Consider the following 21,953-nt stretch of genomic DNA (forward strand, 5'->3'; position numbering starts at 1 on the left):
AACCATTCGCATATGCTCTCTAATACATATGATCTGACTTTAAATTTGTATTTTATAGTTTCCAATACATTGAAACTTACTCCTAGAAAAGTGCCTTTGAGCTAATGCAAAGAGTAGCCAAATTTAGGTCTCAGGGCATGTCTACCTAAGGCTACATCTTTTTTTAAACAAAAGAAACAGGAATCAAGCTTTAAAACTCATTAGTCATGTGTAATGATTTTTCCTGCACATCTCTCACACTTACAGTGGACTCAAACCATCTATCATAACTGTATATGCGTGTTTGTACAGGTACATGTGCCTATTACCCGACCTAGTCATCATCCATAGCCATGTCACGTGAGGGGAGGGCTGCTTAGACTATCCAAGCTTCTGTGATATTGCTGCAAGGGATTAGCATGATGCAAACTCCTGAGAATAAGTGTTTGAAGTCCAACACACAACAGATAAGGTTTGCATGCAATAGGAAACTGGAAGCTAAAAATACCCTCACGAATCACAACTATGAGTCCAATGTACCTGAATGTGTAATAGAAAGCCTTGATAGGCCACATACATTCGCAAACCAGGAAATCGTGCATTAGCAAAGCATGTGGACCCATCAAAACCCCAAATCACAAACAAGCAACACTGGTAGTAACGAAAAAAGATGATGCATTTGAAGCTGTACACCAGGCAGAAACGAACCTCTGTAGTCAATGTACACAGAGCAAATCATCGAAGCAATCTTATTTCAAACCCATGCTGGTGGAATTTGCCAAGGCTTTCTTAGCAATGTGAGCTCTCTGTATTAGCAAAGTGTTTCTTTGTTCATCATGCAAATCTGATGTTTGCACAGCCTTCACTACATGTTGGTGAAGGAAAACAGACAATCCACTTCGAAGTAGGTCAAGCTCTTCAGCAGTAGCAATTCGTGAGAAGGTGTTCCAGACTGTCTCAGCAGTATACGAGGTCAATAAGACTTTAAGAAAAATGCGAAAGTGCCATATAACTTTTGGGTTTAATGTCTTAGCATCAGTGAAGTCCACTACTTTTAACACAGATAGGGAAAGGGAATAATTTGCAATCACGTCTGCAAGAAAATGCGCCAAATTCGAAATCCTCCGTGTGTCCATTGAGCTTAGTTGCTTAAAGTGGTCCCATAGACAATACTGCATCCACAAACATCCAACACTTATCGTCTGAGATAACCAATCATCAATGTTAGATATGCTTCTACATGACCACAATAGAGTCTATCACAAAAGATAAATTGAGAGCCCAACAGTAAAATTTGATGGGCTATGTTACAATATAACTCGTACATGCACCTAAGTCTTACTGCACATTGACATCACACGACCACATTTTCATTAACCCAATCGTAGAAATTTCAGAATACCAAATACATTCCATAGTCATAGAAGAGAAAATGTCACCTTTGTTGTTAAGATAAAACATTCTGTTACTAACAGTTCCTATGGTGACCCAGAAATATGACACATGAAGAAAAGAATCATTATTGATACTAGCTGCCTGAGGGACACGATTAAACTTCACCCAAAAGAGTATGGAAAAATCCACCTTAATCTGGCATTCAGTCATGTCAATGGAGAAACAGCATCAATAAAAAAGGTTTGATTCATGCTACACACGTAATGAAAACAGTCAATGTGTGTGATAGGTTAATAGCAAGGAAACCAATTTCTCAGTTATAACTAAGGCATCATGTATGGTTATAAGTGTACATGACTTGGGCTTCAAGAGGATCACTGGTTTCCTTTCTTCTTGTGGCCTAATGTACTCTCTACTTTTCAGCCTTATTGCACTTTTCTGCACCTCTACTTCCAGACATGCAAAGCCATTATGCAGCTAATGATCTCCTATCTGTTGGCCTGTCCTATCTGCAACTCTGTCAGCAAGAAATGTAGAGTAGGAACAAGAGTCATGACTCATCAACATGTAGAACCTTTGATACCATGGCCTAAGTCGTCCTGAATGCGATTAAGCAGCAGAGGCCTTCTCCAGTCAAGTACATAGACGAATATTCTCAACTCCATTGTGGGATACTCTTCACTGAGCTACTCATAATTAAGTGGATCTAGATTCATCTCCCCTTATCCGCAAAATAAGAGAGCATTCATGTGTTGGTTCAACCAGTGGTTCAGACATAATATCCTACAAAGGTTACTAGGTGGCATTTACCTTCCCTATCTTTGTTGTAAGAGGAGGTTGTCAATTAGAGCAGTAAAACTAGGCACATGTATATTTTAGATATCTTTTACTACCATGCTCTTTGGGACCTTTAAATAATGCAATAATCTTTTTTTGCAAATCAAAACAGAGTAAAAATGACTTAATGGGAGTTTCCAAGTCAAGTTCTAACTAGAATTTGAGTCTCAAAATATTCATAAGATTATCGTGGTTTCCATGATTCATTACAATTTTGTGACACCAATGCTGCAAAGTATTCATAAGATTATCATGGTTTCCATGATTCATTACAATTTTGTGACACCAATGCTGCAAAGAAGGAATATCAAGACATGCACTTGGAGTGATGCAAACTTGGCAACTCTTGGGATTAAAAGTTAGTCTTTTCAAGAAACAGGGTGTGTTTTCAAAGAGTTCAAGCTTCTCCAGTTTATTTTGTACCTTATCACAGTAATTCTTGGGATTGAAAGCTAGTTTCTTCAAGAGGGGGTTGTTTCTTCAAGATTTCAAACTTCTACTGTCTGTTCTGTACCTTATCATAATAATTCAGCTGCTACTTTCCATTACTTCTTTCTTGAGAAAGAATTTCAGAAGCCTACTGTAAAATTTATTCTTTTTTATGCATTCAAACACTCAAAGAGAGCAGTTGATACATGCTAGGGCTTTGGTGGCAAGACTTCTAGCATACATGTTTATAAAGCCACATACAAAGGCTTCCAGAAAGCTGGAGCTCTAACACTATTGTGCCTATCCTCAAGTTAGGTGATCCTACCTTACCCAATAACTATCAGACTATCATGGTTGCCACTGACTCTCTACAGGGGCTACAGAGACATTAGGATGCACTACATTCTTATGCATTGGATAGTGGGCTTTCAGTGGGCTGTGGTAAGAGTTAAAAACCAAGGTTATGGTATTTAATACCACATCACAATTGGTGAGGAGATCAGCACCTCTGTTTACTTATGGGCAGGAGGAGATGGAGTGTGGATTCTTATACATACATGGAAGTTTTACTCACACTCCACTTTCCCTCTATGAGAGGCAATTGATACTAGATTGATACCAGGATACACAGCACTGGGCAGTTTGGAGAGGATGTGCTCAAGCCTCATATGTACACTTCCACAAACCTCGCACTAAGCTCTGGCCATTTGATACTCTAGTCACATCCACATTAGTCTATGGAGTATAGATATGGGGGCCAAGTGTTGATCACCGCAGCCAATCAAGTCACACTTATGATGGATGGAGATCAATGGAGAGACCCCTCGTATCCATGATCTCTAGGATGATCAAATGTAAGGCCTCTATCCCACATGAGATCATCAACGCTTAGTTAGGGGCTACACTGATTGTAGGAGAGACCCTCACCAAATCAGTCTCATTCAGACACAACCTACGGGATCTAACCACACACATACATGCATGATCGACTCTCAAGTCCTTTCAACAACTTGCTAGAGAGAGAGATACCTCATGAAGGTATGCACGAATATTAGCTTGGTTTTAGCATGGAAACTACCCCCCTTTTAGTATTTCCTTACTGCACCATCTCTTAGTCTGCTGAGCCATTCAACGATTGGCAAGAGTGGAACCTAGTTAGTCGGATAATAGGTATAGTTTCCATGCATTTTGGAAACAGGAGTTTTGAAAATAGGAAGAAACAAAGCTTTAGAGTTTCAGCCATTTGAAATTTTTGTGGGAATGCTGTCAAAAGTAATAGGTATGCTCTGATACCATGTCAAAATAGGTGATGGTGCAAAGAGACAATAGGGTTTGCAAGGAGTAACACAGCATATGTACGGCAAACATTGAGAGAGAGGAAAAACTCAGAAACACAAGAACACGGTGACAATGCATTGAATCATGCTATGAGAGAAAAGTTGATACAACGGAGTTGAAGCTCATAAGATAACTGCACTGTCCTGTCTGAATCAGGCAACAACACCTATGGGGAATCTGCACAGTGAAGGGAGCGAAATGCAGTCCTTTGGGCAGTGGGCTATCGAAGACATCACTAGAAGGTGAAGGACAGCACATCATAACATCTATCATTTGAGAATCTGACTCCAAGGTCAAGTTCATGAGACTCATGGTAATGCGATAGACCATAGTGGATACATTAAAAAAGGCAATCTAAAGCAACAATGTCACAAAGCCAAGTCTGCCACATAAATGATAAAGGGCCGTTGGCCAACCAATTAGGATTAGGGAGCCATGGTAAATTGTTAGCTGCAAGCTTCCCAAACATGAAACAAACAAGACATAGGGCTGAAATAGTGTGCACATGGCTAACTCAAGTCTGGAATCTGCAGAAAAACAGGCTGAATGTCTACAGCTGAAGCTTACTTTTCAAGAAGAGAGCTTGCAACATTGCCAAGATGACCATGGGCTGATGTACAACAGTTGTAGCAGGTTTGCAGCAGTTTGAATAGGTGATGTAATCGCAAAACATGCAGGGAACAAGCGAAATAAGCCAGCAGCACAAAAACACAGCCAAAAAGGGGGTTTAACCCTCTCCATAACTTGCAGTGTCCGAAACACCGTTTTTGGGTAAACGACACAACCTGAAATAGCCGTTATGTTTCAGCAAGATGGAAATGACGTTTCTAGAAACACTAATACCAAGAGGACATGGTTGGCATTGGTACAACGAAGATGGAAATGGTGTTTCTAGAAACACTAATACTAGGAGGACACGGTTGGCATTGGTACAACAAAGATAGCTTTCTACCAAGAGCATCTTCTCGATACCACAGATAATGGCTTTATTGTTTGTCCAAGGTACATGGACACCCACCTTTCCCATGGGATTAGATATGCTATTGGCTAGTTGTGCACCTCTTCACATGAGTTAAAGATTGAGACTAGCACATATAGATCCACAACCTGAGAGGAGTGCACATGTAGCAGTATGTTAAATATGTCAGCTAGAGCTAGAGATTGAGGAGCACTACATTTGCCACTGCTATGAGATTTGGGGCCACTTTTATTGTCTCTTCAAAGACATGTTTGAGCCACTATCAAGAGTCATGGATTACACCAATCAATGATGTCTTAGCCTCTTTCTCCTTGAGATACGACCCCTTAGAGAGACTCTTCTCAAGAGTAGAGCTCTAGTGCACGAAGGACCTATCCAGAGGTAGCTTATAGATTTCTTTATGAGAGAGACCCAAGAGGCTTCAGAGCAATCCCAATCTCAATCTACATCTAGGAGGAGCATTCAAGATACCCCGACACACCCACACCTATCTTTGATTAAGCAATCCAGCTTGGACAATCCAAATGTCCTAGATCCCGACCCATGCATCAACAACACATGTATGAGGTATAGGAGATTATTGCTCCCATCTACCTTCATGATATTACTTGTCTTGTGTGACGAAAACTACTAGGGTTTGCACTGAGGAAACACAGAGTGTATGACCGCGACAAAAACACAAAGAGACAAACACAGACACAGAGAGCAAAACTCAAAACTCAAAACTCAAACACAGAAACTCAAACACAAACAGAAGAAGGAAGAGAAGAATACAACTCTAAAGTGAATGAATGTTGTAAATGAATGTAAGAGTGTACAATGTTGTGTGCTCAAGGATAGAGCAATGTCGGAGAGTGAAAGTCCACTGAAGATGGATCTCAAGTCTGTAATCACCAATCGGAGTGTGAAGAGAGAGGAAACTGCAAAACGCTGACACCAAGGGCTGCCAAAGATAGAAGCGACAGCTACAGAAGGGAGAGATGATGATGCTGCCGGACGGCTCCAGAAGGGTGCAAACGCATGCTATATGTTGTCGCCTGATAGTGGAGATGCTGGCGATGGCAACTAGAGGCCAAACACAACCTAGGAGATGGCACCAGACTAGGCAACAACTGGAAGAAGGCACTAGGGCGCTGCGAGGCTGGAGGGAGAGGTGGTAGTAGTCACGAAGGCTGGACAGCCACATGGAGGTAGACTGATGGCTGCAATCTACACTGGAGAGTGACACCTGCACAAACGGAATGGACTAAATGGGGACAACTTGTCTATTTATAGATGTTGAAGGGTACCTCAAAAATTAGGATTTTTGGGAGACCACTAAAACTCTCTCGGACCACTCCCCTTTTTAGGATTTTTCATTAATTAAGTGTGTTTTGGGGTTGTTTAAGAATGCTAATCAGCTGAAAAGCATGTTTTAGCTCAACATCTCGGTCCACGTGCATCAGGATTATCGCTCATGATTGTATCAACCACAACTTTCTTTTAGCTTTTAGCTCTATAGCCCTTAGCTTTCAAAATGACTGTTCATTTACATTACCGTTTTTATAGACAGTTGTATCATCACACAGATGGTTGTAACTCATAGCCTTGTAGGTCACTTTGGCCTTTTGTAGACATTAATAAATCATTTCATGTCATTTTGTCTTTCCTAGTGGATATTTCATTTCATTTCATTGCTTTTTTTCATCATTTCATCTCTCTCTTTTTTTCATGATCTCTCTCTCTCTCTCTCTCTCTCTCTCTCTCTCTCTCTCTCTCTTTTTTTTTCATAAAAGGCAATTGTATTAATTACGAAAAAAGGTACAAGATTACATGATTACATGATTACAAGAGACACGAGGGCCCTAGGCCAACGTGTGGGAAATCCCCGTACTAATGCACTAAAAAGGTTACACTCTCTCTCTCTCTCTCTCTCTCTCTCTCTCTCTCTCTCTCTCTATTTATTTATTTATTTATATTTATATATATATTTTTAAATTTTGCTTGAGGTATCTCTCTCTCTCTCTCTCTCTCTCTCTCTCTCTCTCTCTCTCTCTCTCTCTCTCTATTTATTTATTTATTTATTTATTTTTAAATTTTGCTTGAGGTCCATCCAGATACGATGGACCAGTAGGTAATTTGCTGATAATGCAGAGTTTTAGAAACAAGAGGACTATTGATTCATCCATTTTAAGCCCATTGAACATTTGACGTTCTGAAGGCATAAAAACCTTTTTCTATGCTAAGGATGCCAGTATCCCTCTGAACAAAAGTATTGTTCACTGGCTTTCTTTAATCCCATGGGACATAACGACCTTTTGAAGGCATAAAAACCTTTTCTTCAGCAACAACACCAATCCTGTTCCCACACAAACTAACACTAGTCTTGCAATTGAGCCACAAAACCAATTCAGGAGTCAATCTGAAAAAATGTTTCCATTCTTTACAAGCAGATCTGCAGATGGCAGGTATTTTATACTGAGACTTCAAAAGATATTTTGCAGCACACTTAAGGCTAGATTCTAAGTGTTTATGGACAGAACAAACTCACCACTTTTTACCAATTCTTCACTTACAAAGAGCTGTTAAGTGTTCATTGTTGAGAAGAGAGAAGAAAATTGAAGCTGTCTTTAAATTAAGAGACATTTTCAAAAATGTTTTGATGATTTGCTTATGAACCAGTTAGAAGCATAGTTAAAACAGCTACCTGCAATGTGAACTTATGGTTCTTGTCATACTGACAAAGCTTTCGAACCAATAAAGAATAGTACTTGTTGAACATTTTTTCTTGCAGGCAGCATTCCACAATCACTCTCAATATGTCTCGATCCTGCAAAACAAACACTTATTATATTCCTCCTACAGTCCCGCCCTTACTCCCGACAAAGCTCCCCCCTAGCCCTTCCCCGCACTGTGCTCCTGCAGTGTCACTTCATTTGGAAGCACTACAATCACTCTCGATATCTCTCAATCCTGCACAACAAACACTAATTATTCTTCCTCCTACAATCTCTCCGTCCCTCCCAACAAACCTCCCTCCCTAGCCTTCCCTCACCCTGCTCCTACAATGTCACTTCATTTGGAACCACTAAATGTATCACTAACTACACTGTATTGCCATGTCAGGCACAATCTTAGAGCCTGCTATTGTTAGTGGAATCACCCTTTGAACTGCCCAAACAATGTCACTATTGCATTACAAGTATGCACTAGAAAATCTTCAAGTCGGCTCTACTTTGCCTACAGATGTAAAAGACTGTGCGAAGGCAACATTGAAAGAGACCGGCAACAATGAAATTTTCCGGATGATATACCTGCTTCCCTGGGAGATTAAGCCGAAGGATCTTTTCAAAAGCATCCAAGTAGTCTTCACCACTCATCACAATACAAAAAACGGCTCTACGAGTATCAGTGTTCATCCGCTGCAATGCTGCAAGCTGCAGCATTTTCTCTGCATCTCCTGCTTCTTTATCCATCAGGATGTCCAGACCTCTAGTTTCTTCAGCTTCCATAAGGCCACCTCCTATCCACCATTGCCCTTTCTTGTCTGGATCCAGGAGTTTCTTCCATGTAAGAGCTCGCAGTTGCACTTCTTCCACTCCCAACTGTAACAACACAACAACAATCTCAATCCTAATTTCCCTCTCCTTCTCTACCTTTCAGATGATCACTCTAATTAGAGGACCTTTTGGGTAGGCTTCTAATACATCGTTCCTTTGTTTACTTATTAGACAAGATAATGGATGGGCATAATGATTTATCATACTTTCATCCCATTGGTTACACGGTATTTGAAATTGTCACTTTAATTCCCTCCCTCACTAAAAATAGAGAAGACCTTTTGTAGCCACTTCTTCAAGCGTGCATGAGGTGTTGATTCTGGTTTGACCCGCTTTTTGTTGTTCTTTATCTCGAGTATAGTCTCAAGCATAAATTCCATCTGTCCAAAAGTATCATATTAGCCTTGGTCTAATAACTACATGTGACAAACAAGAGAAAACAAGCTTCTAGGTTATTATCTCACACTTTCTCAGTCAAAAAGAAGAGCAATTGAGTTGCAATAATCTACATTGCTAGTTAGACAGTCATGATGGAAAAGTATAAGTCAGAGGCTAACTACATAAAGCCCTAATCATCAACTGAAGAGATTACTGGCAGCACTTTCTTTCCCAAAAAAAGAAATTTCTATTAATAACGCCTTGTTCATTGCAAATATTAAAAAATAAACCCCACATACAAGAATGCATTGTACATTTTCACCAGATCTTAATGCAATAGATAACACACTCTACTAGTCATAAGACAAATTTCCAGAGATGAAAGGCAATAAGAAAGGATCCTTGATAGCAGTCACAGACACAAAAGCTAATGGATCAGAGAAGTAGGTGATGGTTAAACGATCTTTAAATCTAGCAAGAATTTTGGACTACTGGATATTCATTTTTAAACAAGAGCCAACCAGTGGCTACAGTCCTGCCACATATAGAAAGAAAAGAACATTTGGCTAACATTCTACCTTAGATAAGAAGAAAATAATAAAGAGCAGAGAATACAATGTGGACAAGCACTAGAGTCCTTTGGAAATGTGGAAGTACTAAGTAATGCGTAATTATAAATAAAAGGAGGAAACTTGGTAAAAAGCATTGCATGAAAAAGGAGGTGCACAAGCGGACAAGTCAAATCTCTGCATATAAGAGCATTCAATAGCAGACCTTACGTGTAAGAGTAATGATCATATTTGAAAAATTTAAGTAAAAACCACAGAGAGAAAACCCAAAAATATTAATAAATGCTAATACTTTCCTCAGAACCAACCACATAGTGCCGTGTGAACATTCAAAGTCTAGTCTCTATTAAACATACAACTTTTAAGTCAATAAGAGGCATTCTGTGCCTGTGTCCTGCCTTTTTGGCAGGACCAAAAGACGTGTCTTTGACAACTCAATAAACAACTAAGACAATACAGGTTTACACAAACAAGAGGGTAGTTTGAAGTTGCTGCCAGCAACCCACAAAGGGAGGGTTGCAAAAGTGAAAAGAAGAAGCAAAATCAGCAGTGTTTACAGGATAGATTTTCATCAAAGTCATCAGTACGATATTTGGCAGGTTGATTTCAGAATGTTGCAGACTTCCACATATACAAGTTTTAAAGCTTGAGAAATTAATATATACAGGTATAAACAAAAATGCCAGATCTGTTGCACATGGTCTGCAGGTTTCCTGTGAACTGGTAAGTGCCAGTTCAGAGGACCAAAATCTATTAAAAGCTTCAACCTCCTACAAGTTTTTATGTTTTCTTTCATAATCCATGCACCAGAGATGGAACTTTTAATCAATGCAGGCAAAGTTCTTTTTAACCTCTAACTACTACATGGGCACATGACCACAACTTATATGCACTACAGCAGGTTATATGAGTGCAGCACACCTTAGTAACAAGAAGAAACTTTACCCTTTTGCCAGTCAATACAGTTGTTTTGCCTTGTGCAGCTGCTGCCTTTAGCTCCTCATACTGATGCTGAACAGCCAAAACAAACTCCTTCATGGCCAAAGGGTCATCTGCTCTTAAACTCATCCCACATGCTGCAATAGAAGAATGCAGAGATTAAATACTGTGTAACAGGAACTAGAGCAATTCCTTCAATCCTATGAAGCATTAAATTCACAAGTTCGTTTCAGAGACAGCACTGAGTTGAAGTTATTTGAGTATTACAAAGATATTAACCTTCAAACCATCATCCAAACCTACATTGTAAGATGTTCAATATTGTAGCCACATCCAGCTCTCCTAGACGCTTGCTTAATAATCCCATGAGATCATAAATTAATTCTCTATATAGAGAAGTATTACACAGAAGTTAGTAATAGTTGAATGTTTCTAGCAGCAAATATACGAAAAACAAAAATAAGATTGAACTTGGATGCACTAGAGCATTGCTTTACTGTGAGTTTTTGTGATTGCACATACAATGAAAAAGAAAGCAGAAAAGAATCACGAAAAAAGGCCTTGATTTATCCAAAACTTCAGTTAATGTGAACTAAATTAACCAAGAACCATTACAGCACGTCCACAATTGCAATGCATGCCCTTACAGGAGCGTTACAGTTGTTTCTATGGTAAGACTGAGAGAACGCATAAACCCACTAATATTTCATAGTTTCATAACAGTAGTAAATTCCACTGCTTGATTTCAACCTTCATCAATTGGCTTGATACTAACTAGACTGTTATCACACATGTAAGGTCATATGTACTGAACAACAACTGGATAAGAGCACTAAAAATGCATGCATCTCTGCTCCTTGATTGTTGCGTTGATACTTGCAAAAGAAGAACGATATAAAGCACAATCCTTGTGCCAAGGCAAGTTCAACTAATAGTGAGGCATATGATAACTCAACTAAAGAACATGTGCTTACCCAAATTGCTAAGCATAAAAACCGAAATCAGTAATAACACAGTTTATTTGGAAATTTGATTAAATTAAAACCTCCTATCCTGTATCAATCTTTCTGCACATTACTATAATTCTGTGATTGCAATGTATATCAGTATTCTGCAAATCACTCCTTTTTGTACCATTCACAATATATTGCAACCACAAGTCTGCAAGTATAGAACTGCCTCTTTTTATCTAATCTCATGTCTCTCTTAAACTTCTTGGTAAGCCCTGCACACATTTAAATGCACAGGGACCAACACTGGATGTACACTTCTGATCTCCAGATCTTGACAGGTAATGAAGGAGCATATCTTCTTGTATTTAATCTTCAAATATGATATGATATCTTTCTATTACTTTCTCATGGTTCTGAACAATTTCATCATCTGTTAGGCCTTGCCACTCTAATCCAACAAGATAAGCAAATCCAACTGCTAGACACTATTTTGCCAAAACATGTCTATACAAACACACATTACACTGGTCACTTTCCAAAAAAATTTACTCGATTCAAAAATACCTTGAGATCAATTTGAAAGTATAGATGTAGGACAGCAACAAAGTAATGTTGCGGACAGCTAAACTATCTCCCTTGTTGAAATAATTCTGCAAAATATGGAACTGAAATCAATGCAATCACCGGTGAAACAGAGATTAAAGTAAATTTTAGCACTTTGTTACATTAAGTTTGTCTAAAGAGGGCAGATAGCAGAAAGTATATATGTCCATGTATTATCGATCAAAATGTGAAACTGACAAACTGTCGCCCTTACAAGCCAACTGAAATACACTAAGCAGAGTAAGAAGCAATATAACATATACATCATATCTATGTGTAATACTAAGCAGCAAAAATGAAAAACAAGAGAAGCATTAACAATCAGTAATAAGTAACATCACAGCAGGATAGGTACACAAGTGTGGATAAATATATCATCCAACCAAGCCAGCATCAAAATTTTAAGATGACATAAGCCTCTGCAAATAAGGAGGTTCTCAAACATAATTTCCTATTGTTTCAAGCTCATGATCATATTAAGCTATTTATTTCTTCTGGCTAGAAAAGCATTTTTTAAAAACCACTTGAGATACAATGGATATGCCCTCTTAGCATGCATAGCAGGCTGACTGCAGCATCATATATTAGCCAGAAAAACTATAGCATGGATGACTTTCTTCAGTCCAACCCAGCCCTAAATTCTACCTCTCGATGCCCTGCTGTAAAGCAAGGTAGCCCTGATGTCGCAAAGACAATTACAAACTGTTATGGTGATACATATAAGCAGCATCCCTAAGTTTCTAGCTTGTTGAATTCCACTGCACAGCTAACTCATCCAACATGTCATCAACAGTGATGGGGGATACCTGTTCTTGACAGCAAATTGTTACTGGCATCAAAAGTGGAACTCATTTATATCAAGCCACACTCCAGCAGGTCCTTGATATGTGCCTTGGGCTCTTCTTACTCAATCTTGCTTGTATAAAGAATGATTCCACTCTTAGTATAGTATTGATTTACAGTCTTGCAGTTATTAGTTGAGTAACACCCATGGAGGATCATCCAAGAATAGCAAATGAAACTAAGCAGCTCCATGCCCGCTCTCTTTACAACCCCTTCTCTAGAGGGAATAACACTTCTTGCTGTCACACATACATCTTCAGCACCTTGCTACTTCACCTGAATGTGAATCTAATAATGGTGCAAGTGTCCCTAGCAAACTCTTGACCAGCTTCCACACCTTATCCCTGATAACTATCATTGAAAGCGATGCTCCACCGGTTCAGAAACAAAGGGTTAACTAACATTAATCACCCTTTTTAGCTCGTTAAACATCCCCAAAAATCAAATATTAGGTGAACCTAAAGTGTCTAGGCACCACCCAAGACATTCAGTTGGCTCACATGTCTATAAATAAGGGATATGTCCAGCCACTCTGCACTCTACACAGTTGCTGCCCATCACTCTTGCTCATGTTCCTTCCCCACCTGTTGCAACTGCTCCACTTGCTGCCACAACCTACTGCCACATCATCATCAACTGCTGGTAGCTGTATTTTCTCCAGAGCAGACCACCCTACTGCCACATCATCATCCATCAGCTGGCAACCAGTTTCCAGTTTTCTGTGTAGCATTTTCAGAACCTGACATAGCTACTTTTGCTGCTATTCAGGCTGCGCTGGCTGACATCATCATCAGTAAAATATTGCCTGTTTTTTCATCAGATCTGCTGCTGTCTGGAATCCCTGGGTTCTTCTACAGCTGTATTTTCTCCTCCAAAGCCTGCATTTGCTGCTGATCACTCCTCAAGGACTGCTACAGCTGTGTTTTCCTCATCTCCAGCTGCATGGCTTTGGTGATGTTCTGCTTTGGGATTTTCTAGAGGCCGTCTCCATCAACTCCCTCACTCGGCCCGCTCCTTGAGAGAGAGAGGTTTTCCCCCGCTCTTTGGGCATCCCCTGTATAATTCAGTCCATTGAGTTATTCCTTCAGTCTATGTGGTGTCTTGCGTTTTTGAGTATTTCTCTGAGTTCAGTTGTTAGTTGTGTTTGTACACATTTTGTGTTTTCTTTGCAAACCCTAAAGTGTCCCTCCTCACACCACCATGCACAAGATTATCAAAGAGCCAAGGTTGCCCAAGATTAAATCATGTGAGAGGTGAGAGAATGCACAGAGATCGAAGCTCAAGCTCAACTGAGAGTACAGTTGACAGTGAAGAGAGTGAAAGTAAAGGCACAACTCCCAATGCAATAATCTAAAGAGTGTGTAATGCAAGTACAAAGTACAACCCTTAAACCTTAGGGTTTCTAGAGTGTGTTCACACTTGAAAGGTGTAAAACACAATATGTGCCCAAACTATGACTCCTCTGTGAGTGTAGGAGAGAGTCAAACCCAACAAAATCCCCTAGAGTGAAGAGTGATCAATATACAAGGGTCATCCACCAAAGGAGATCAATTTAAAGCATTGTAGAATGCTTCAAATTTGTCAGGAGGAAGAGCTTTGGTAAAGATGTCTGCCACATTACTAGTGGTAGGATAGTAGACAAGACTGATATCACATGCATGTAGCCTCTCTCTGATAAAGTGATAGTGGATCTCTATGTGTTTCGTGCTTGCATGAAACACTAGGTTCCGTGCCAGTGCAATGGCACTCTGACTGTCAATAAACAAAGAAGTAGGCTCTGTGACAGATACATCTAAATCAGCCAACAAAACGTCTCAGCCATACACATTCAATTGTGGTAGTGAAAGTTGCCTTGTATTCAGCTTCACATGACAATGTGGCAACAGTAGATTGTTTCTTGCTAAGCCAAGAGATGCAAGATGAGCCAAGAAACAAACAATAACCACTAGTAGAGTGACATGAATCATAATCACCAGCCCAATCTAAATCACTATAAGCATGTAGCTGCAGTTGTCCCCCCTTGGCATAAAGCAATCCAAGAGTCCTAGTATCTTGCAAGTAACGAAAAACATGCTTGACAACCTGCCAATGTGACATGCGTGGCCGGTGCATATATCTGCTTAGGGTTAAAACTACAAACTAAATGCCTAGCCTTGTGTTGCATAAGTAAACTCCTGGAGCATATGTATGGATATCAAACAAGTCACTATCATCATGCAAGGACAGCTTGAGTCCAGGTCCCATTGGTGTACAAATTGACTTGCAATCCTATAAGCCAAACCTCTCAAAAAGTCTATCAATGTATCTAGATTGTGATAATCCAATGCCTCTAGCATCATGAATGAACCAAATGCCCAAATAAAAGTGCAAAGGCCCTAAATTTAACATCTCAAAAGTTTGCTGCAAATTTTGTTTGAATGCTGAAATCTGATCACCATGTGTCCCTATAAGCAAAAGATCAACATAAAGACACATAACCAACAAGATCCCTCCTCTTTACATACATAAAGTGTAGACTCTAAAGAGCTGATTATGAACCCTTGGCTAAGTAAAAAGGCATCAATCTTTGCATACCAAGCTCGGGGAGCTTGCTTCAAACCATACAAAGCCTTTTTCAGCTTTCACACCAAGTGTTCAGATCCCACAACTGCAAAACCAATGGGTTGTTGTACATACACTTCTTCTTGAAGTTCCCCACCATTATACCAAAAGTCATTTTCTAATGGGCTATTCAATGTCCCTCATCAAGATCTGCCATAAATACTCCATCAACACCTATCATCACAACTTCTATCAATGTCCCCCACTGCCCAAGCTAGGATTATCTGTCACCGTGACTCACAAAGTCACATTCAACTTAATCTCACATGTGTAGTTCACATGTGCAAAACTTTAGTATCCCAACTTAAGTGTCTTAAGAGCATTAAGTAAAAATTCACGACCTCGTGATAGACCTCCCTCTTGAGCCTTGCAATTGCCCTCGATTGCATAGCAATGATACAAAGGTATCAATTACGATTGAAAATACATGTGACATCATAAACAAGCAACATCTATAATTATTCCTTAATTAGTCACACGCCCTTTGCACAACTAAAATCTAGCCACTTAAATCAATTATGATCCACACATGAATCGTCAGAACCAAAGGTTGTACACTGACATGCCATTTTAACTATATTAATAATGCAAAAACTGAGCATAAATAATGCCTCAAACTACAATGTATCTACACATCACCTACATCATATACATCTCACATGACCCATGCAAATGTACATCACTTGCACATCATATATAACCCATGCATACTCATCTCTTGCATCCCACACAAGTGTACATCACATACCATGCAAATATGCATCACATCCAAACGTACATCCCATGTATTCCATGCATATGTGAAGTTTTAGGGCCATGGTATATACACCCATCTACATACCAAACCACAATGATAGTTATCCACTAGGCAGAAATATTGTCAATACATAGTACCCCCCCAAAAGCAAAACGAGTAACTTCAAGATTGCTCGATATGCAACCCATCCATCTTTGCAAGAGTGGAGGTGCTACCTCCTACTTGAGTATCAAGCAAGACTCTAGACCATCTTGCCCTCTATTGAGCCTAATAAGCCGGATCCACAGTCAATTTTATCTAAAATACATCTAGATAAAGTGAAAACATTGGGGATGATCTCCCAAGTCACCCTCCTCCATCTATTCGCATCCATGCACCTAGAAACCTTACTGCTAACTCTCTTATCCCTAAAACCCAAACTAGATTATGGACCTTTTGCTCTTAGGATCAGCCCCAATCCCATGTGCACCAAACATGCTAGGAGCACTAGATGAATTGCCAAACATTCTTGTTCATGTATCGTGTAAAATCAGCCTTCCTTTTTACAAAAGAGTGGTGAAATCCTAAAAACACATTGATTACAACAAGCAATTGTTAGCAAACATGTCAATTCATTTGTGAGTCTATGCATGCCAAAGAGGGCTGAGCACATCTTAGATACTTTAGGTATTTTATATTTGTCATTTTCATGGTGTTTATGGCATTTGTTACTGGCCAACTTGACATCATTTATGGCATGGATTTTGGCATTTGCCTATATACTCTAGTCACTCCTTGCTTCACTGTGTCATTCACCACCTACACGTTCTAGTGGAGAGAGGGAGCCAGTGTTGGTCCTTCGCAGCCAGTGACTCACATCGGATCTCCATTGTCTCATATCTTGATATATGGATTCCATTTCTTGAGCATCTATTCACTTGTGAGTTCTTTGTGCAATGTTCTTTTCTTTTGCAGTGTGCCTCTTTTTTTTGGCAGTGTTTCTCTTTTCTTTTGTCTCTTGTGTTCAGCAATCTATTATAGAAGTTTTCCACACTTCCATCACTGCATCCATTTCTGACATGGTATCAGATTTCAGGATCAGGTTTCTGCTACTGTTTTCTGCTGGTGCAGGTTTGCATTTTGACTTTTCATCTGCTGCTTGGACCTGCTCTCCACTGTGCAACTGATTTACAGCTTAGGCAACCATTTTCGACCTGTTTTCTGCGATTTTTCTCCACATTATCCTGTCTGCCATCTACATTTACAATTTTGGACTGTTTCAAGGCTGGGGACCTCTTTCTAACCCCCTCTCTCTCGCATTTTGGGGACAGCAAGCTGACACGACCTGTTTTGCTGCAAGTCGACAGCATTTACTGCAGTTACTGACTACGTTTTATCATCAACCTCTACATTTTGAGTGTTTGTTCTTGTGCAGGTCTAGGCAATAGTCTTTCACATTGGTTCTACTTGTGTTTGATCCGTATTTTCATTTTGTAATACACTACTCCAGTTTAGATAGGGTTTGTGAGAGGGTGGTGAGCTGGGGCAATTGTGCCTCATCTATACAGGTATATCATTGGACAGGTTCCAAAGAGGAACCTCTCTGTCGCATCGACCGAAGTCTGGCAAGTTCAAATCCTGGAGCTGGGATTGACATCTGAGTTCATGATGGGCTGGAGTTTGACACTGAGCAGGCTTGGCTCCTAGTCCGAGTTCACATAAGGAAACGCTTTGGTGGTCTAGCCAAAGGCAAGGAATCCATGGTCACATATATTCAAAGGTATTTTTGACAAGATAGTCACCTATACTACTCCAAGACATTGTTAACAAATATTGAGAGCTACTGTCATGAGGACATGTATTTTTGAAACCTCACTTAGCATGTGGATTAATTTTTAATCACATGATTAAGTAAGTGATGCACATGTGAGGTGCAACTAGGGTTAAAGTAAATTTACGAGCCCGAGACCCGAAGAAATCACGGGATGTCAAAGGCAAAAGTTGCTATAAGTTATGCCGCATAGGTACTTGGTGGTATCCGGTGCTAGTTGTTGGCCTAGGTCATATTTGGCCATAAGTGTCAGTTGGTGACACTAGAGAAGTGGCATTTAATGATACCTAATGTCAATCCGATGGTCAAAGATGGTACAGAGACACTCGGAAATGGAAGTTGCCTAGCCAATTTAACTATTGGCTAGTCAAATTATTTTTCATGGCACCAAAATAATTATTAGATTAATTTTCAGTATTTTAAGGCTGAAAATTAATATTTAATTATAAAAAATGCTAGAAAAACCATTTGGGAAGGCTGCCACTTGTGAAAAATGCCCATGCAAGACTGAAAAACGTCTTTAGAGATTGGAGAGAGGCATTTCTATAAATTCAAGCTGCAAGAGAGAGGAGGGGGAGGCTGCTGGTCTGATTTGCAGCCATTGGAGGACCTTCTGAGGTAGCCAAGGACAAAAGAAGACCAATCAACAGCAAGAGACGGCATCTACAGGCTATTGAGGTAGGGCAGGAGCAGTAAATGACTGATTTTCTTTAATTTTTTGCATCTACATGCTGTTGTAGGACAGCAGCTGCACTTGACTGATTTTCAGTCATTCTTCGCAATAAAACTCTGAATTTTCTCTCTCTACAGCTTTCCCTCTCATCTCCCAACCATTTCACAACCTTGCTCCGAAGATCTCAGCATTTGGACCCTTGGAGACTGAGAAATTGCAAATTTCTCTGCTGTAAAGCCTAATTTACAACAGAAATTAGGGTTTAGCAGCAGCCTTGGGAAGTGTGCCAGAAATTGAAAGCTCCAAGACTTGGATTCAACAAGGCTAAAGGTGAATCTCAGCTGAATTCAGGTGGAGGACTAGCCAGCCATTGAATTTGGGGCATTTCCATCGTCAATAAAGTGGGTGAAGGCCAATTGAGTGCTCGAATCAAAGGGCAAAATAGATTGAAAACTTGGGGTCACTTTGAACAGCAAGGGGAGTTGAAATACCGAAAGGGATTGGGAGAATCCCATTGTAAATCAACTTTTTCTTCAATAAAGCTAAAGAAATACCGGAAGGGGCGCCAATTTTGGGGCCAATCGGGTGTGCATTGTCCAAGATCAGTAGGTAAATTTGTATTTTCAGATTTGCATTTATTGTTTGCTACTGTAATTAAGTTGTAATCAGGGACTTACCAACCCATCCACGAAAGAAATGTTGGTTTCAGCTGCTATGATTTTTCTCTATTTTCAAGAGTTGGTACAATAAACATTGACATCAAATTCTCTCTAAGGCATCTTGGTGGTGGGTTGGCCACTCCCTGCCTCGATATCCACAGTTCTCTTCCAGTGATTATTTTTGTATGGACTTTGATGGGTTCTTACCATTGTATCATTCTATTGTAGTAGATCACCCATGATCTGAGAGAGGGTGTTAGCAAATATGTCAATTCATATGTGAGTTTGTGCATGCCAAAGAGGATTGGGCAGATCTTAGATACTTTAGGCATTTAATATTTGTCATTTTCATGGTCTTTGTGGCATTTGTTGCTAGCTGACCTAACATCATTTATGGCATGGATTTGGCCTATATATTTTGGTCACTCCCTCCTCAATTGTGTCATTCACCACCTGCACGCTTTGGTGGAGAGAGGGAGCCAGTGCTGGTACCAGTGACTCACATTGGATCTGTATAGTCTCATATCTTGGTACATAGATTCCATTTCCTGAGTATCTCTTTGCTTGTGAGTTCTTTGTGCAATGCTCTTCTTTTTTGCAGTGTTTTTCTTTTCCTTTGTCTATTGTGTTCAGCAGTCTATTACAGCAGTTTTTCCACACTTCCATCATTGCATCCACTTCTAACAGCAATAAATTCATAAAATACATAATAGATCCAAGAGAGTGGAAGGTAGGTCATGACTCCAATTCTATTGGGAAGTCGATTGTATAGATGGCCTAAGACAAGCTTGAGCTTGCAAGAAGAAAGGGCAACACTTTATGTGGCTACAAGGGCCACATGAGGAAAAAGAGGATTGTCCATAGTCTCACAATAAAGAAGGGGAAGAAGAAGAAGAAGAAGAAGAAAAGAGGACCTTGTTTGATAGGTATTTGTAGTGTTACAATACTCAAGGTATTGAGGAATATAGCTACTAGCTAGATATGTAGAGTGCCATAAAGCTAGAAGCTATTATAGATCTCAAACATGGATATCATGGTTAAAGTGGACACCTCATCACCACAAAAAGGTGAATGATGGAATTGTATATATGGCATATGTAACTCAACACCTGGCAGCAACAGCATCGCTTAGATTGAGCAAGCATTTCTACCATCAACTTCTTGGGAGCTCAACAACCTGTAGGGAAAAGTCGAGCTAGCTTCTTTTTTTTGGAGCTTGAAATATTGTAAGCAATAGACATATTGGTAGAAAGAGAGAAGGTTTCATTGCAAGAGGGCCAAATGATCATGATCCATTAGAGTATCATGATGAGTCAATAAATTTGTTGGTTTTGGGATAGTGGACCACTAGCTAAAGTTCAAACTCACAATCCTAGAAAATGGATTTTTATGCAACACCTTCTATCCATCCAATGAAATACATACTCTATTCTTCTCATATTCAATCTAAATGGCTAGGACAAATGGCATTTTAGCAGTTTTAGGAGTGCCTTATATGAGGCATGGATCTTCTCCCCATTTTGTACAAAGTTCATTGGCATACATTCTAACATTTTCAAGCTCAAAAAGGTCGTTCCCCACATTCCACTAAGGACTAGTCACATGAATATGGCTAACAGTAGACCCCCAAATGACCATCACAGAAGGATTTGAAGATGATGTGCAAAGGCCTACCCTTCTACTCAAGAAATTAACAGAGAGCTCTCAGAATTGACAATTTAGGGGCAACTTGATAAAAGACACTTTCAAAACAATAGGCAACACTATCCAAGAAGCCTGCTATTAAAGTCACTAGACACACCATAACCTTAATGCCCACTCCAACTGCTTGCACACGGAGATTATGTCACTTGGCATGCGTAGAGAGCAAGTTGTAGGAGATCAGTTTGATCACATGGTTTGATATCATCCATTCCCAAAGAGGCAAGAAGGGAAAGATATTCCGTAAATCAGGCAACAAGGAGTTCCATTGATGAGATACAAGCTCATTCCTTTTCTTGGCATTTCAATAAATAGAAGTCATTTAAATGGGAAAGGAAAAGAGACAGTCTATCTCATCTGAAAATTCATTCGCATGTGTTCATACAAGAAAAAAGGTAAGATTGTAGAATACCTCGAACCATGGATATTTTCCTTAATCCTGGTATAATAAAACTCCTAGGCTAGCACACATTAAGCTGGTCATAGTACTCATAAAAGTAAGACATCTTGAAGCAAAGCTTCTTTCATGAAGATAATTGAAATACTAAATTCTATAATTCAAATATCATTGAACACATTGAAAATAGTTCATAAACAGACCCTTGACTGTGACTTCCAACAAAAATAGGAAGCTAGCCCCTAACCTTACAAAGTTCTCTTAAGAATTCCCTTGATATGTGATTGAGACAGAGGCCTTGCTCATGACTTCCAGGCGCCAGCATAAAACAAAACAATCTCAATTTACCACATTTTATCTACTTCACAAGAGAAAATATCAATGTTATGCAAAGTTACCTCAAAGCTCTGTGCAAGAGATGCTATAAACTTAGCTCCAAACACCATCCCAACAGAGCAAGATATGCCTGCCACAAATGCAGCAAAAACTGCTGCATACCTGTACAACTAACAAATGGTTAGAAAACTTTCTGAACCACCACTTTAATTATCATCAGCACACTACCGAAACATAC

The 21,953-nt window shown here is 39.6% G+C and overlaps 1 protein-coding gene across 2 annotated transcripts in view; it reads right to left on the minus strand.

The window, feature by feature from the left end:
• Positions 1-513: 513 nt before the first annotated feature.
• Positions 514-21,953, minus strand: part of LOC148032208 (MIF4G domain-containing protein / MA3 domain-containing protein) — a 49,169-nt gene continuing 27,729 nt past the window's right edge. The window contains exons 4-11 of one of the 2 annotated variants that reach the window (XM_087682861.1): positions 21,778-21,877; positions 11,900-11,985; positions 10,686-10,768; positions 10,389-10,519; positions 8,775-8,876; positions 8,251-8,541; positions 7,644-7,766; positions 514-1,151 (exon numbers count right to left, since the gene is read on the minus strand). In XM_087682861.1, coding sequence (XP_087538987.1) covers positions 729-1,151; positions 7,644-7,766; positions 8,251-8,541; positions 8,775-8,876; positions 10,389-10,519; positions 10,686-10,768; positions 11,900-11,985; positions 21,778-21,877 — 1,339 coding nt within the window. In that variant the 3' untranslated portion in view covers positions 514-728. Of the gene's footprint in view, positions 1,152-7,643; positions 7,767-7,790; positions 7,910-8,250; positions 8,542-8,774; positions 8,877-10,388; positions 10,520-10,685; positions 10,769-11,899; positions 11,986-21,777; positions 21,878-21,953 lie in introns of those variants that run through there. The other variant, XM_087682862.1, reaches the window with a different exon arrangement.

This window comes from Lygodium microphyllum, chromosome 8 (genome assembly GCF_053477565.2).
Source record: "Lygodium microphyllum isolate KBCC chromosome 8, Lygodium_microphyllum_v1.1.10, whole genome shotgun sequence".
Taxonomy (NCBI): domain Eukaryota; kingdom Viridiplantae; phylum Streptophyta; class Polypodiopsida; order Schizaeales; family Lygodiaceae; genus Lygodium; species Lygodium microphyllum.